The sequence below is a fragment of the Canis aureus genome, chromosome 18, assembly GCF_053574225.1.
Source record: "Canis aureus isolate CA01 chromosome 18, VMU_Caureus_v.1.0, whole genome shotgun sequence".
In the NCBI taxonomy this organism is placed as follows: Eukaryota; Metazoa; Chordata; class Mammalia; order Carnivora; family Canidae; genus Canis; species Canis aureus.
Genome location: NC_135628.1, coordinates 752,330 through 766,907, shown reverse-complemented (window position 1 = coordinate 766,907; position 14,578 = coordinate 752,330). Strand labels below are relative to the sequence as shown.

Below are 14,578 nucleotides of genomic sequence, written 5' to 3'. Positions count from 1 at the left end.
GCTGGGTGCTGGGACCCAACAGGGAACACCTTCCACGAGGGTCCTGCCCGCTAAGGACGACGCAGGCAGGACGGACACGTAGCGGCACATGCAGTTAAGTTAATCACAACTGTGATCAGAGGCATAAGGAGACCAGAACAGCACCGTTATCAAACTCAGAGACCCAGAGAACGCTTTCCCCGCAGCGTTCAGGCCTGAGGCTGGGATCTCAGAACCCCTGCGCCTTCCTCCCGTTAGCAACTTGCAGAGTTAAGACCTGCTTACTTCTCATTTAGTGGCATTTATGCTTTTTACCCATTATTTTTCAGGAGTGATAAAGGAAAGACGGTCCTCTTTCCTTGCGGTAAGAGCCCTCCGAATATCGGCAGTGGCTTCCAACTGAGATGGTGTCCACGCTTCAAACGTAATGTGTGACGTTCATACAGTCTCGGGGCTTTTTCACTTTGAATTTATATAAAAAATACTGCCGAACTTTTCCAGAGGTAAATGGCCTGCATTTTCCCTACGAAGCACGAGCCATAGTCCCAACAGAATCCAAGTGTTCTCAGTATCTTAATCAAAGTGATCTAATAGGAGCCCTGGAAAGTAGGCAGCTATTCATCAGCGCCAAACATCATGCCGCCACGACAGAAATCACAGCGCGTGCATGCACAAACGGTCATTACCTGCGTCCTTTTCTGCTGGGCCTAAAACATAAGAAAAGACAATTTAGGAGAAAAGCAGACCCTCCCCGTGCTGCTGCACCCAGGCTGGCAGTCAATCAAGCAAAAGAAAAGGGGCTCACTTCCTTTTTCTAAGTTAAATTAGATTTTGTTCCTGGGGTGGTCCTGAGCATAAACAAAAAAGTGCTGTATTTTTTAAGATACACAAAAGGGAGTTGGAAGAAAAGGAGACAGTGAAATGCTTAGAGGTTTTCTCATGTAAAGAGCATGCATTTTTTTGTTTTGTTTTGTTTTGTTTTTCTTTGAAAATGGAGATGGCTCAGTAGTTTGACCTAATTAGATTTCTAGGATCCATTTTCTAGAATATTCTCACAGTCAGCTAGAAGAGACCAATGACCCCAGACGGGAAAAAGGTGGGAGAAATCCTTGCTCATTGTCCAGTTAGTCCTATAATAGGATCTTCTCTAACACGGACTTATTTCTGTGTGTGATCCAGAACAGCCGTGCCTTTCGACCACCAGTGTTAACATGTCCAGCTAATTCATAAAAGCTACCTGTGGCTGCGACAGATAATTTTATTCGTCCATGTTAAAATGGACTCTGATGAGAAAACAAACAGTCTGCAGATCCCTTCAGTATCCTTGGATAAGACAGTGGTCAAAAATATTAACTAGAATAGAGACTTAAGAACAAAAGGCTTCTCATAGGTTTTTTTGGATAGAGTTTAAACATTAGGATAAAATAATATTGTGTTTATTCAAGTTGTGCACAAACTTTTTCCCTTTTGTCGGATTTGAAGGGTTTTAAAATGCCTGTTTTTGTACGGATTCTTTCAACCCATGTTCACGACACATAATATTCCGAAGCACAAAAATTGTTTGAATGAGTATTCAAGAGGTGAAAACCAATCTGTTTATCTTCCACTTTCCCCAAATGATCTAATGTTCACTGCTTTTGCCTTAACACAACGTGATATCATAATTAATGATGTTAAACTGGTAACTATGGAGGTTTCATGTTGTTACTCTCGTGATATAATATTGGTTGCTATAGTGATGGGATGGCTTTTTTGTTAATCACTCAGGAGGTTGGTTATTGCATGCTTGTTAGAAAGCTCGATCAGATTTGGAGAGAAAAAAAGGATATAACAGCCAATTATAATCAGTCTTTCTCACTGTCCCATTTTTGATAAAACTATCTTAATATCAGTAATTAATAAATTTATGATTAAGTACAATTTTATATTAAGTTACGAAAATTTTTCTAATAGAGGATTTGCTTTTATTTTTAGATGTATTTAACGTTACAAACTTTTTTCCTAAGCACTGCACGTACCACACAAGACAGTTTCATAATCAAAGCAAAAAATCTGAGCCCCTTTCTTTCGTTTTTATTTATATTAAAGGGTTGTTGAATAAAGTGATTTTGTCACAGATTTCAATCTCATTATTTCTAAGCATCTTAAATTTCAGTCTTCTTAAGGAATGAAAGCTGAAGAAAGAGGAAAAAATGTGCAGTCCTCTCCAGAGCTCTAATCTTTCAAGTGCATTAATATACCGCCAGCAATGAAAAGTTGCAGGAATCCTATCAGTTTATCTGGGCCCTCGCCATAATCCAGTTTCCTCCTTCTCTGAGAGACACCGTTGCACAGAAAATAAAATGATGTGACACTGTACCGTTAACCGATCAGGAAAGAAGACACTGCCCAGAGTTTAAACGCTAGACATACTTACGGTAATGTCAAAAAATACAACCCATGAAAACACCTTTTGGTCCCTTGAAAACTCAAAATAAGAACAAAGGGCAACTTAAGCACGAATCCCGGGTCTTTCATTCAAGCAGAGTCCCAGGAGGCATATTAAAGCAATGAATAGGAAAAAGCTCTTCAGTTCACCAGCTGAGATTTTAATGAGACATTTCCCTTTGCCACGGTACAGGTTTGTTCAGGGAAGGAAAGAACTCCGCACAGAAAATTCAGTTAATAGGCATTGTTGGCTCTCACCGCCACTTGGGCGAGCGCTCGCCGCACTGACCTTCTGTTCTGGCATATTCTGTGAGTCTGGTGTAATTGATCAAGGCAGCCTTCTCCAGACACTTCCTGACCACTTTTTTCACCTCTTCCGCTGGTATGGGAGTGGCAATATCTTTCATTAAAACCTAAAGCGGGGGAGAGAAAGCGGCTGCATAAAATAGACACCACAATCAAATGACACAAATTGTCGGAGATCTATTACTAGGAAGGGGGCCTAGGTGGCACCGGGGGAAAGTAATGAGTCGGCACTTCACAGCGCGGGACGTGATCCTCCCCTCTTGGCTCCTCCTGTCGAAGCCTCATCTATGCCCATCAAAACCTCCCGAGGCCGGACCACCATTCACCCTGACGACTGTCACTTCTCCTCCGGGGGCCGCAACACCATTAGAACAGCTGTTTGGGATCGGGACTAGAGTCCTTGGGACGAGTAATAGTTTGTCTCGCAATTCCTAATTTAAAAGCTTTTACATCTTTGGAGTGAGGTATATTAAAACAGTCACAAGATTCTGCGAAGAGTAAGCACTGTTTTTGAGCTCTCTGAAAATCAACATCTCCAATTCTGACACTTAAACTTTAATTACTGGGATCTGGGGGGGGGAGGGGGCAGGAATCTTTCAGCAAAGTGAAGGGAGTATCAAATGTTAAAATACACAGAAACTTTCTGAAATTAAAAAAAGAACAGATTATTTCTGTTGAGTTCCTAAATATATTTTCGGATTTTTTTTTCTCTAGAAGTATTACTGTTAGCAAGGGGAAAATACAATTTATATCCAGAATGCAAAACATAATGTATTTAAGCACTTTTGTAATGACTCACTGATAATTTTCCTTAAAACTTTCTCAATGATAAAACTGGTTACTCCGTTAACCTCTATCTTTCCATGTATTTAATGCAGCTTTTCTGGCTTTACTTACATTGAAATTACAAAATCAAAGGTAAAATGTGTATATAGAGAAGACAAGAACAGTACGTATTCTTACTGTTCTATTAGTCTTTTACCTTAAAGATTCATCAAAAGAATATAAAAACGTCTCTTTCGTGCTCTATTACCTCATTCTCTTTTGATTGGCCTCAGCATGAAGGACTTTATAATCTCTGATTTACTCGACCATTTAAGCATTGGTGATCCTTCACAACATATTTAGTTTTGTTAGGCAAGCTTTCCTTTTCAAAACAGCAAATTTTATCACTTAAAAATTTCCTTCCCATCAAATTCAATCATTCTTCATAGATTAAAAATCTTTAACACATTTACATACATTTGGCACTTTAATTAGAACTGCACATTAGATTCTTTATAGGCAAAAAAAATCTTTTCTGCTCATAGTTGAAAAAAACAAGCATTAACATACTGTTATTTTGTTTCCAAATGTGCTATTATTTTTAACGTGACTATCACTAAAATTTAAATTTAAAATTAATTTTGTCCCATATGCAGAACCATGAACTTTATTTTGTTGAAAAAGAGAGAGAGAACGCGCGTGTGCACATGCACGCACATAGCAGGGGTGGGGGTGGGGGGGTAAGGGCGGGGGGTGGGGGCAGAGAGAATCCCAAGCCAGGCTCCACACCCCAGAGTGCAGCCTACATGCAGGGCTCGATCCCACAACCCTGAGATCGTGACCTGAGCTGAAATCAAGGGTCAGACGCTTAACTGACTGAGTCACCCGGGTGCCCAACAGACTTTGAAATAACAGACATAGCTGTTAAAATTAGAATGCATGTTTACGACAGAGGAGGGTCCAGGGTTGAAATCAGGGGATAGTTCATATGACCCAGGAGCTGGATGTGTAATTTGGAGTGGGGGGAATTGTGTCGTCTTTCCTGGCAAAGTACAGATGAAAGGCTGGCGAGGACAAACAGGGAGGGCCAGCTTGCTTCGCGTACCCTCTCCACTTCTTCCAAAGCATAGGAAGTATGAAGAAGTCACATGCAGATTTCAGTTTCCTAAGATGTCAATAAGTACACAGATGTGGAAACGAAGAAGTGGCCCTACCATGTCTCCCTCAACTGAGCAAGAGACAGGAGAGGCTATAACTGGAAAAAAGGTCCCTGTTCCCCCCGTCCCCTGCCCCCTGCCAGTGCCCGAGGAAGTCTGTGCCATTACTGTCCCCCTGGAAACCAGCAGAGAGGCTGCACGCAGACCCAGCATGGGAGGCCACCCCAAAAGCAGAGCTCTCTGTAAAGGTTTTAGCTTTTTTCTGATACCTTAATGAGCTGGATAAGACGAGTACTTTGGAAAGCCTGTGTTACCTGCAGCTTTATTATAAAAATTCTAATAAAACAGGCAACTTCCACCATAATATTTCTGTCCCATGGTGCACCGGAATCCAGGATAAGACAGGGACAGACAGACGCAACCAATATATACAGACATCAGGTCTACCCTCATCTTCCAAGTCCCTACATCACTGGAAAAATGCCTTCCCTTTTCACTTCTAATAGAAGTGCTAATAAACAACGTAACATATCTAGAATTCTTTGGCAGAAAAGTGGACAAGACCAAATGCTGTGAAGTCAATAAATCAGGGCCAGAATAATCAAATCACCAGCTATTAACGATCCTTAGAAATTATTTTTGATGCCAGTAAGAACAGGAATTGTCCACATTACTTAACTGTTAGGAGCAAACACCATATGAATAGTTTTATAAATAAATGAAAAGGACCCTTCCCATTCCAACCCAGTCTGCACAGAAACAGGAGTGGAGAATGTGCTTTCGTCAATGAATTATTTTAGCATGGATAGGAAATTCTTGTTTGCTACTTACTTTTTGAGGGAAAACGAATTTCTACAACTCATGAATTCATTTAAAGTAACACAAGTTGAAATGAATTCTGAGATTGATTTAGAATGAAGGGAATGATACGTTTGTGCATGTTCAATGATAAACCCTCACAGGTATGAGAATTGGGACTGGTGGAAGCACAAGTTGGGGCGGGAGCAAGGGAGCGGAAGGAAAGACCACTGAGAAGTCTGAGAAACACGATTACACTCAACTGGGGGGAAAAATCCTATTTCATGAGGGAAAGAAGGAGGTGGGGAAACGGGACCTACCAACACGCCATCGACTCAGCACAGGATGGCAGGGGTAGGCCTCAGGACAGCCGCCAGGAGGAAGCAGCAGGACATAGGAGGGGTCGGGATGCAGGAAGGGCAGGTGAGAAGTGATGAAATGGGACCGACGGCCTCGGAGAGCATACTTGCCGTGAGGGATGGGCCTGTCTGCCTGGTCCAGCATCTAAAATACTCAGCCACCAATACTCAGCCACCAGTACACCAAGTACTGATAAAGGGGTGTTCAAACGTACCCTTTCAAGTAACGAAAGCGTAGCTTTTAGAGCACCTTCAGGTCGTCCAAAGGGAAAACAGTATCTTCAAAAACAAAAGGAGGAACAAGAAAGTCAAACATTTAATATCCAAGACCACCGAATTATTCCCTTTTGTAGTACTTGGCATTATTGAAAAATGGTGAAAAGTGGTTAAAATAGCATCAACCCATATGGGGAAATTTTAACAGCAGAAGTTTACCTTGTTCCACATGTTCTTTTCTTTTTTTAAAGATTTTATTTATATATTCATGAGAGACCCAGAGAGAGAGGCAGAGACCCAGGCAGAGGGAGAAGCAGGCTCCCTGCAGGGATCCGATGCGGGACCCCGGGGTCACACCCTGGGCCCAAGGCAGCTGCTCGACCACTGAGTCACCCGGGCACCCCTAGTTCCATGCTTGCAATTTCTTTTCACAGTAAGAGTATAAACTGTGATAAAAAGGGTCCACATTTTGGTGACATACGTTCAGAATGAACCTCCAGGGCTCCCAGGCAGAGGGAGCAGCACGGAGCCCCTGAAGCTCCCCGAGGCCTGCTGCTCTGGAGGCCTGCTGCTCGGGAGGCCTGCTGCTCGGGCTGCTCTGCCGCTGATCCCCTCTGAGGACAACACTCGATCCGCTCACTGCCTCCTGACACCTGCCGGTCTCTGCGAGCGGGAACGCCCCAACCGAAGCCTGCACTGGGCCACAGCACTGGGCCCTGTCCGGCTCCTGGCCAACCCCCAACCCCCCACCCCCAGGGCGGGTCACCACTGCTCTGAAAGTGGGGTCCGGGAGGGCAAGGGAGCGGGCTCCATGGGACTTGGTGGCACACGGTGGGGACAGACGTGCTGCTCCTTCCCGGGGTCCCTCGCAGGTCACGGTCCACTTGAGGAGCAGGGCAGGGCCACCCCAGCCTGCCGGAGCCCCTGGCTCCCTGAGATCGACCACCACCCCCGCCTCAAGACCAAGTGCCCCCTAGGCTGCCACTGGGCTCCGGATCAGGAATCCTCAAGCCAGGAACCTAAAGTCAGTATGTTTCCATGTCCTTTGTCATCATGACTCAGGGACTTGGCAGACACGTCTTGTAAGACGTACCTCACAGTAAAATTATTTGTTTTACAAGGCGATTTGCACAGGTTTCCCTAAAAACACATGTATCTTAAATTCATTGTTTATAGCAGCAACTTTTAATTAAGGATGAATTTCTCACCAAACAGTTGCTAAATTTAAATTAGGATTGGGGTTTAGTTTCAGAAAACTTTTACTAGTGTCAGGTAAATGCAAAAAAAGTCATAAATCTAGCCAAATTTTTCTTCAGAACACTATTTTCCCCTTAACAATTTCCTTCAACTCTTACCTCGATGCCTTGTCTTACTCCTCTCTGCTGCCACTCACAGAAGCAACGATTTATTTTTGATAGTTTTTTTTTCCCTGCGCAGTGTTGCTCATCAGAGTAGGAGCAAATTAGCAAAGTAGCTGTCCTCATTTTGTATACATCTTAATCCACGTTTAAATAAAACACAAATTGGGCTCTTACAGTCCCCTCCCCCGCTTAAATCTTTTCAGTGTATTTGCATAATCCACCCATTGTCTTTCCTATTGTTTATTTCCATTAACCGGTGGGTGACACGTTTTATGAATGGAATGTTACTGATCCCCAGATTACACTTAGCATTTCAGGGCTCCGAGGTCCCACTGGGTCTGTTCTGAATTAGCATTAGCTGCCCACGATGTGTAAATAATTCAACACATTTACAGGGTACAAGTAATCCTGAATCAATAAAGTACAGAAAATAACTACACAGAAGCTTAATTAATCTTTACAAAACGAGTTTTAAAAGAAAGGAAGAGTTTTGTTCTGCCTTCCAAGATAAATATTTTGTTTGTTTTTTTAACCACTTTGACAGCTCTGTAATAACAAAGTGGAAAATGCCCAATCATCAAATTCAACCAAATTTAGAATCTAATCTGAATAAATTGAAATCATCTTGATTCCCACCTTAGTAAATTTAAATTGATCACACAGATAGATGAGCCCGGCCTAGACATGTCCTACAATGAAACTGGTTTCTTTTCTTTACCATTTTAAAATACAGTATTTCTTTTTATCAAAGTTAGATATGCACATAGTCTGAAAGGCAAGTTCTTCCAGAGGCTTCTTATGAAAAGCAGTCCTTTTTATGCCCTTTCCACCCCTCTCCCCAAGCAATTTCTCCAGGAAAAAAAAAAGTTCTTAACTTTTAGCTATTTCTTTATTTAAACATTATATTCCTAACTTACATTCTAATATTTCTAATTCTTGATTTTTCAGTTTTAAATATTACTCTACTAACTTCCCACTAGGGAGTACTGAGTTTTTAACAGATTTAGAGATGTAAATGACAAATGACTGCACATATCTAAAATATGTAATTTGGTAAGTTTAGACATATGCATACACCTGTGAAACCATCACCACAATCAATTTAATATACATATTCATGATTACAACCACCAAATGTTTCCTTCCCTGCTGCCCTCGGGCCCAGGCAACCACTGATTTACTTTATCTTTGGATTTGTTTGTATTTTCTATGATTTTATGTAAGAGGAATCTTATAGTACATACTTTTTTTGCTTCTGATTTCTCTCACTATATTTTGACACTCATTCATACCATCGACTGTTCATTCCATTTTATTGCTCAGAAGTATCTCAATACACTGCTTATCTATTACTTGTTGATGGACACCTGGTTTGTTTTCATACTCTGGCTATTATCAATAATGCTGGTACAGACATTCACATAGAAGTCTTTGTGTGGACACGTGCTTTCGCTTATCTTGGGCTGGGTCATATGTTAAGTGTTTGAATTTTTTAAAATTTGCAAACTATCTTACAGAGTGGGTTGTTATCTGTTTATACTCCTCTCAAGAGTATATGCAGAGTTGGGTGGTAGTGATTTTGGAATTTTAGTTAGACTAATAACAGCAGTACTACATTGTGTTTTAATCTCTATATCCCTATTGAATAAAGATACTGAGCATCTTTTCATCTGCCTTTTCACCACGTCTTTGGTGAAATATTAGAAACAATTTTTTGCTGGGTTATTTCATTTCTTACTAAGTTTTAAGAGTTATTTATATATTCTGGATACAAGTTTTTTGTGGGATAGTATTGTACAAATATCTTCTCCCACTCTGAGATCTCTTTACTCCTTTAACAGTGTCTTTGGAAGATCAAAAGTTCTTAATGTTTTTGAAGTTCAATGTAACATTGTTCCATTTACAAATCATGATTTTGGTGTTTTAAAGAATCTTTACTTAGTCTAAGGACAAAGAGATTTTCTGTTTCCTAGGACTACTCATTTTGAAATAACTTATTAATCAGGTATGAGGTATGGGTCCAGGCTAATATTTTGCATTTGGCTATGTAACTAGTTCTAGCACCATTTATTGAAAAGAGGATACTTAGAAAATCATCTTTGTATATCTTTGAAAATCACAATTGACCAAATATGTGTGAGTTGATTTCTGAACTCTCCGTACTATACAACCTTGGTTGCTGATTTTTGAGCAGATATCCCTGCCTTGCTTTTGATCTTAGGTGAAAAAAATTCAAACTTTTCACTGTTAAGTATGAAGCTGTAGGTTTTCCACAGATGCCCTTAACAGGCTGAATATATGACATTTGGTAAGAATTCTTTTAATATTCCTGTTTAGTAATTCTCATTTCCATTTCTGGATATTTCCATCCTCTTCATTGGTCATATCTGGCAATTTTTTGGTATGCCTAGAAATTTTTGACCAGATGCTAGACATTATTATTTTACAATATGGTGGCTCAATATTTTTGTATTCCTTTATTCTTGATCTTTGTTCTGGAATGTGGTTAAATTACCTAAAAACAGTTTGATTTATTAGAATACTGGCTTTAGTCCTCATTAGGAGAGATTTAAAAAAGCTAATTTTTTTCTATTACTGAGGCACAAATTCTTTGGAGTATTCTACTCTCTGTCCATGACTTAGAGTCTTTCCACTTTGGGTGGCAAAAACTGGTACTCACCTTAGCTCTGTGTTAGCTTTGAGGATTATCTCCTACGATACTACCACAGAGTTAAAGGATTATTTGTCCGACTTTAGTTTCCTTACATACACGCTCAGATCAATACTTAGTTGACTCCGGGGGAAACCTCAGCAAATGCCTGTAGGTCTCTCCTATCTTTTCTTTAGAATTCTGACCTGCAAACTCTGGCTGCCTTGTCCTCTCTAGATTCTCCCTCTGTCTCCTCAAATCAGGGTGTCCACTGGGATTTTCCTCCCTGGCCCACAGCCCAGAAGCACTCTACTGGTGCCAAGCAGAGACAATGAAAGGCCTTATTCATCTGTTTTTCATCTATCAAGAATCACTTTTATTCATTGTTTTATGTTTAACATGTTGAAAAGCCTTTTCCACGTATTTTATCCTTAGAAAATTTTGTTTCAGATGGGAGAGTATGTTACTCCCCTTTAGACATATGTAGCTTTTTTCTTTTTCTTTTGATTACTTTCAGCCACCCTAAATGTAATTCCTGTCCTTCCTATCTTTCTAACATGGTTATGCCATTTTGGGGGACTAAATTCAGTATTCATATTATGTAAATGCCCTAGATAACAGAGACATTGTATTTACTACGACTTATGTGCCATTATTTTGTTTATAAAACTTGTCTTTGTTTTTAATATCCTCTTTTTATATACTTAATCTAATGTGACTCCAAACTCCAATATAACTAATATAATCTAATTAATAGAATTCCAAACTCAATTCTAGGTTGGTAAATCCTCTCTCAATATATTAAAACATCTTAGTATTTTGTCAATTTAATTTACTTAAAGAATTTTTCTGACCTGCTCTCATCAGAACTGGTTGCTTTCTAAGCTCAATCAATCATCACTTTCTATTAACTATCACTATGAAGATTCCCTCCTCTTTAATGCTGATTTTCTGTTCAGGGATCTTAACTATCCCTCTTTCTTTGTTTTCTCCTTTGTCTTGAATTTCATTCTTCAGAAATATTTCTGTTTTTTTTTAACAATCATTCTAGTGAGCTAACTACAACCAGGGAGAAAAATATCAAGATATTGATCTTTCATTCTGTAAATGTGTCTTAGTACCAACGGCTAATTTTCTTTGAGCAAGGAACTGTGCCAGGCAACATGGCCCTTGTTCCCACTAAATGCAAATAAAATAACTAATGACTTAAAGACATGGGTATTAAAACTATGCGATAAGCGACTAGTGAAGAGTACAGATGATAAATGCTAAAAGGCTTCAGGTTTTCCAGTCTTTGTTGGAATGACTGAAAACAGCTCTACTATGAAGACAGGACAGAAGAAGCTCCTTACTTGGTGATTGAAAGAGAGAGAGGACTAGTCACCAGAGCTGAGGGAAGAGGCTACTCACGGATGAGAAATGCACAAGCAAGTGAGAGATGCATCCCACCAACTGAAGGGGCAAGGGACCTACCTTAATGCATGATGGAAACTGAATGGCAGGCTTAGAAGCAGACCACAGGCCAAGGAATAATACGGATCTTACCTCACAGGCAATGGAGGAGGGAGTAGCCGCAGAAAGACATAATAAACATCTGTAGGGGACCAGAGTGTTGGGTGAAGAAAGAAAATACTTAATATTAACGAATAGATTATATACCTGAAATGGCTTATCTGATTTTCTAAAAGAGAAGAGAGTCTTTCTTTTATCTCCTCAAATCTTTCTTTTTCCTCCACTGAAACAGTCCCAATTCCATCAGGCCTGGGGGGGGGGAAAAAACAGAATCAGTAATTTGTACTGACAGAATGGTTACTTTCATATATTTTATATCTTTATATCTCTTTATTTTAATATATAATTATATAGATAGATGCAGCTTTATATTTCCCTGAAGAATAATTAAGGAAAATGCATACTGGTCCATGGTACACATATTACTTGCATCTATAGTGGAAATTTACTTAAAGGGGATATTTATAGCCATTTGCTTCATATTTTGACCTGGAATGAATGGAATGGAATGACTCTGTTTTAGACAGCCTTCAAGGTAAAGGGTTATAATAAATATTTTCCAGATCTACTGAAAACAATGGCTAGTCCTTGAGAATGGTAGTGAAAAGTGTTTTATGTGGTACCAAACATTTGAAAAACTGAATAAATGAAAATATTATAAAAGCATATTGAATGCAAACTAAAATGTTTTAACTACTTTTCTCCCAAATAAAAATTAAGCTATTGTGGAATTGGATATTTCATTTTAATTATAAAAAACAGCAATTTTGCATACATGTAGTGGTTTACTGCATTATTTTTTTGTTTAAATGTGGGGGTGTACAAATCAAAATAAATATTTGAATAAAAACATATAGAGAAGACAGATCAGCTGTTTCCAGATTTTGTGCGACAAATACTCCTATGGAATCAAGGCAAGTTCATGTCAGGATTTTTAGAAGTAGTTATATAGAATGAACAGAAATCTTCTTTTACTAAGATCAGGATTAAAAGTATAAAATATTTCTAATAATGGATTTAGAGTTCATTCTGTATCAGTGGAAGTATCTGGTTGCATAACAGTCATCAAAAATTTTGAACATATGAATTGTAACTTTGTTAACGCAAAGAGAAAGATCTATTAATCTTATATTCATAAGTATCTATTTCAACGAAATGAATCTTTTGCACTTGCTAATTAGCACCTTCCTCTATTAGCTTACTTTTCTAAAGATTATATTTTTGTTCCCAAAGATTTATGTACTTACTTAAGAATTTGAATTCTTAATACTTATGTGTAAAATAGGTAGACATGATTATGAAAAATAAACAAAAATGAATGCTTTATAACTTTCCCAAGAAGATTTTTATTTAGTAATCCCATTCTTGTTTTACATATATAACATGTAAACGTGTGCATGTATCTTTGATGCTTGCAACTAGTCAATTAGGATAAAAACGATTAAAGTTATACTTGAATCATAATGACATAAAGACCTTTTATTCATATCAAAGCATCATTTAAGTCTGAAATTTTGTCATTATAGAGTAAATTATTTGTTATTTAAGAAACTCCTATGCTGCCGGAATTTATGCTTTGAAAATCTTAACAATTATACCTCATTGCTAAATAGGGAAACATCAATTATTTTATTTCGTAGTCAGAATAATACATTCCATCAGAATATATTTTTAATGTGAACTGCAGAAAAACTAACGGCAAACGGTGGTCTTTCAAATATTTTTAGGAAGGAGAAAAGAAAGTCTGATCTGTAAATTACAAAACAATGAACTGTGAGCTCACCCCAATGTTTTACAATAATTTATTATATTACAATAATTTATAATATAATGGAGTTCTTCACATATTACTTCAGAGTTACATCCCACTGAGCAAATGATAGCACAAAACCCAGACTATAACTTAAGAATAATAATGATCACAGAAGTTCAAGCGGAGAGCTCTGTAGAAGTCATTAACTTGAGAATCAGCATGATCAGATGCAAACTGTCGCTATATTATCGTATAGACAGTGCAAAAACTCATAGCACAAAGTTGTGGGTAGGTGTTTCACTATATACACCTATGCAAACTCGATGTAAAGAGCAAAGATCTAGGGATGCCCGGGTGGCTCAGCAGTTGAGCGTCTGCCTTGGGCTCAGGGCGTGACCCCAGGGTCCGGGGATCGAGTCCCACCTTGGGCTCCCCGCATGGAGCCTGCTTCTCCCTCTGCCTGTGTGTCTCTGCCTCTCTCTGTCTCTCATGTATCTGTCTCTCATGAATAAATAGTCTTTAAAATAAAAAAAAAGCAAAGATCTTATATTTATTATTCTGATGCCTGGTATGGTTTCTTTGACTTCACTCTCTTGACAGCCACCACATGGTTATATTAGAGTGAATTTCACTGTTTGCTTCAACTGTCAAAGGAGATTGTGATTCACAGGGATGCTGCAAGCCATCCTGTCACACTGAACTTCACTGGGACACCTCGCCTACTCAACACAATGGAATCAGGGGTTCAGGTGATGAAGAGTGAGAAGGGTAAGTCAGAGGAATATCACTTGTGACAACTTTCAGTAAGATACAGACTGTTATACACAGTGAAAGGCTGTCGTTTTTGTGAGTCTATTATTAAATTAACTATATATCTGACAAATTAAATACAATAGGTAGTATTTTGGACTTGTCTTTATTTATACACCTTTTAGGTACATAGACTAGACAATGTACTGAAAATTAGGTAGACGAAGTAGGTGTTTATACCTAAGTGATTGGGAATAAATGACAGCTTCGCTATAGTCATGCATAAAGGCAACAGCTCCTTCTGAAAGTATTCTTCCTGGAGTGCCTGGGTGGCTCAGGTCATGATCCCGAGGTCCTGGGATCGAGCCCCCGTCAGGCTCCCTCCTCAGCAGGGAGTCTGCTTCTCCCTCTCCCTCCGTCCCTACTCCTAGCTTGTGTTCTCTCTCAAATAAAAACCTTTTAAAAAATATTAAAATTATTCTTCCCAATAAACGCAAATATCTCCGGTGCCATCAATATCTTCCTCGTCACAGCCATTATCAAAT

At 39.1% G+C, this 14,578-nt stretch overlaps 1 protein-coding gene across 22 annotated transcripts in view; it reads right to left on the bottom strand.

Moving 5' to 3' along the window:
* The window catches only part of CADPS2 (calcium dependent secretion activator 2), a 452,677-nt gene that overhangs the window by 94,411 nt on the left and 343,688 nt on the right, over nucleotides 1-14,578 (bottom strand). For 16 of the 22 annotated variants that reach the window (XR_013356335.1, XM_077855972.1, XM_077855984.1 and 13 more), the window contains 4 exons: nucleotides 11,678-11,779; nucleotides 6,007-6,070; nucleotides 2,696-2,819; nucleotides 666-686 (listed from right to left, as the gene is read on the bottom strand). Coding sequence is in view for 21 of the 22 variants with exons in the window: in XM_077855972.1 (XP_077712098.1) it covers nucleotides 666-686; nucleotides 2,696-2,819; nucleotides 6,007-6,070; nucleotides 11,678-11,779 (311 nt within the window). In the remaining variant the exon portion in view is untranslated. The remainder of the gene's footprint in view (nucleotides 1-665; nucleotides 687-2,695; nucleotides 2,820-6,006; nucleotides 6,071-11,677; nucleotides 11,780-14,578) is intronic. The other 6 variants (XM_077855974.1, XM_077855981.1, XM_077855976.1 and 3 more) reach the window with 1 other exon arrangement.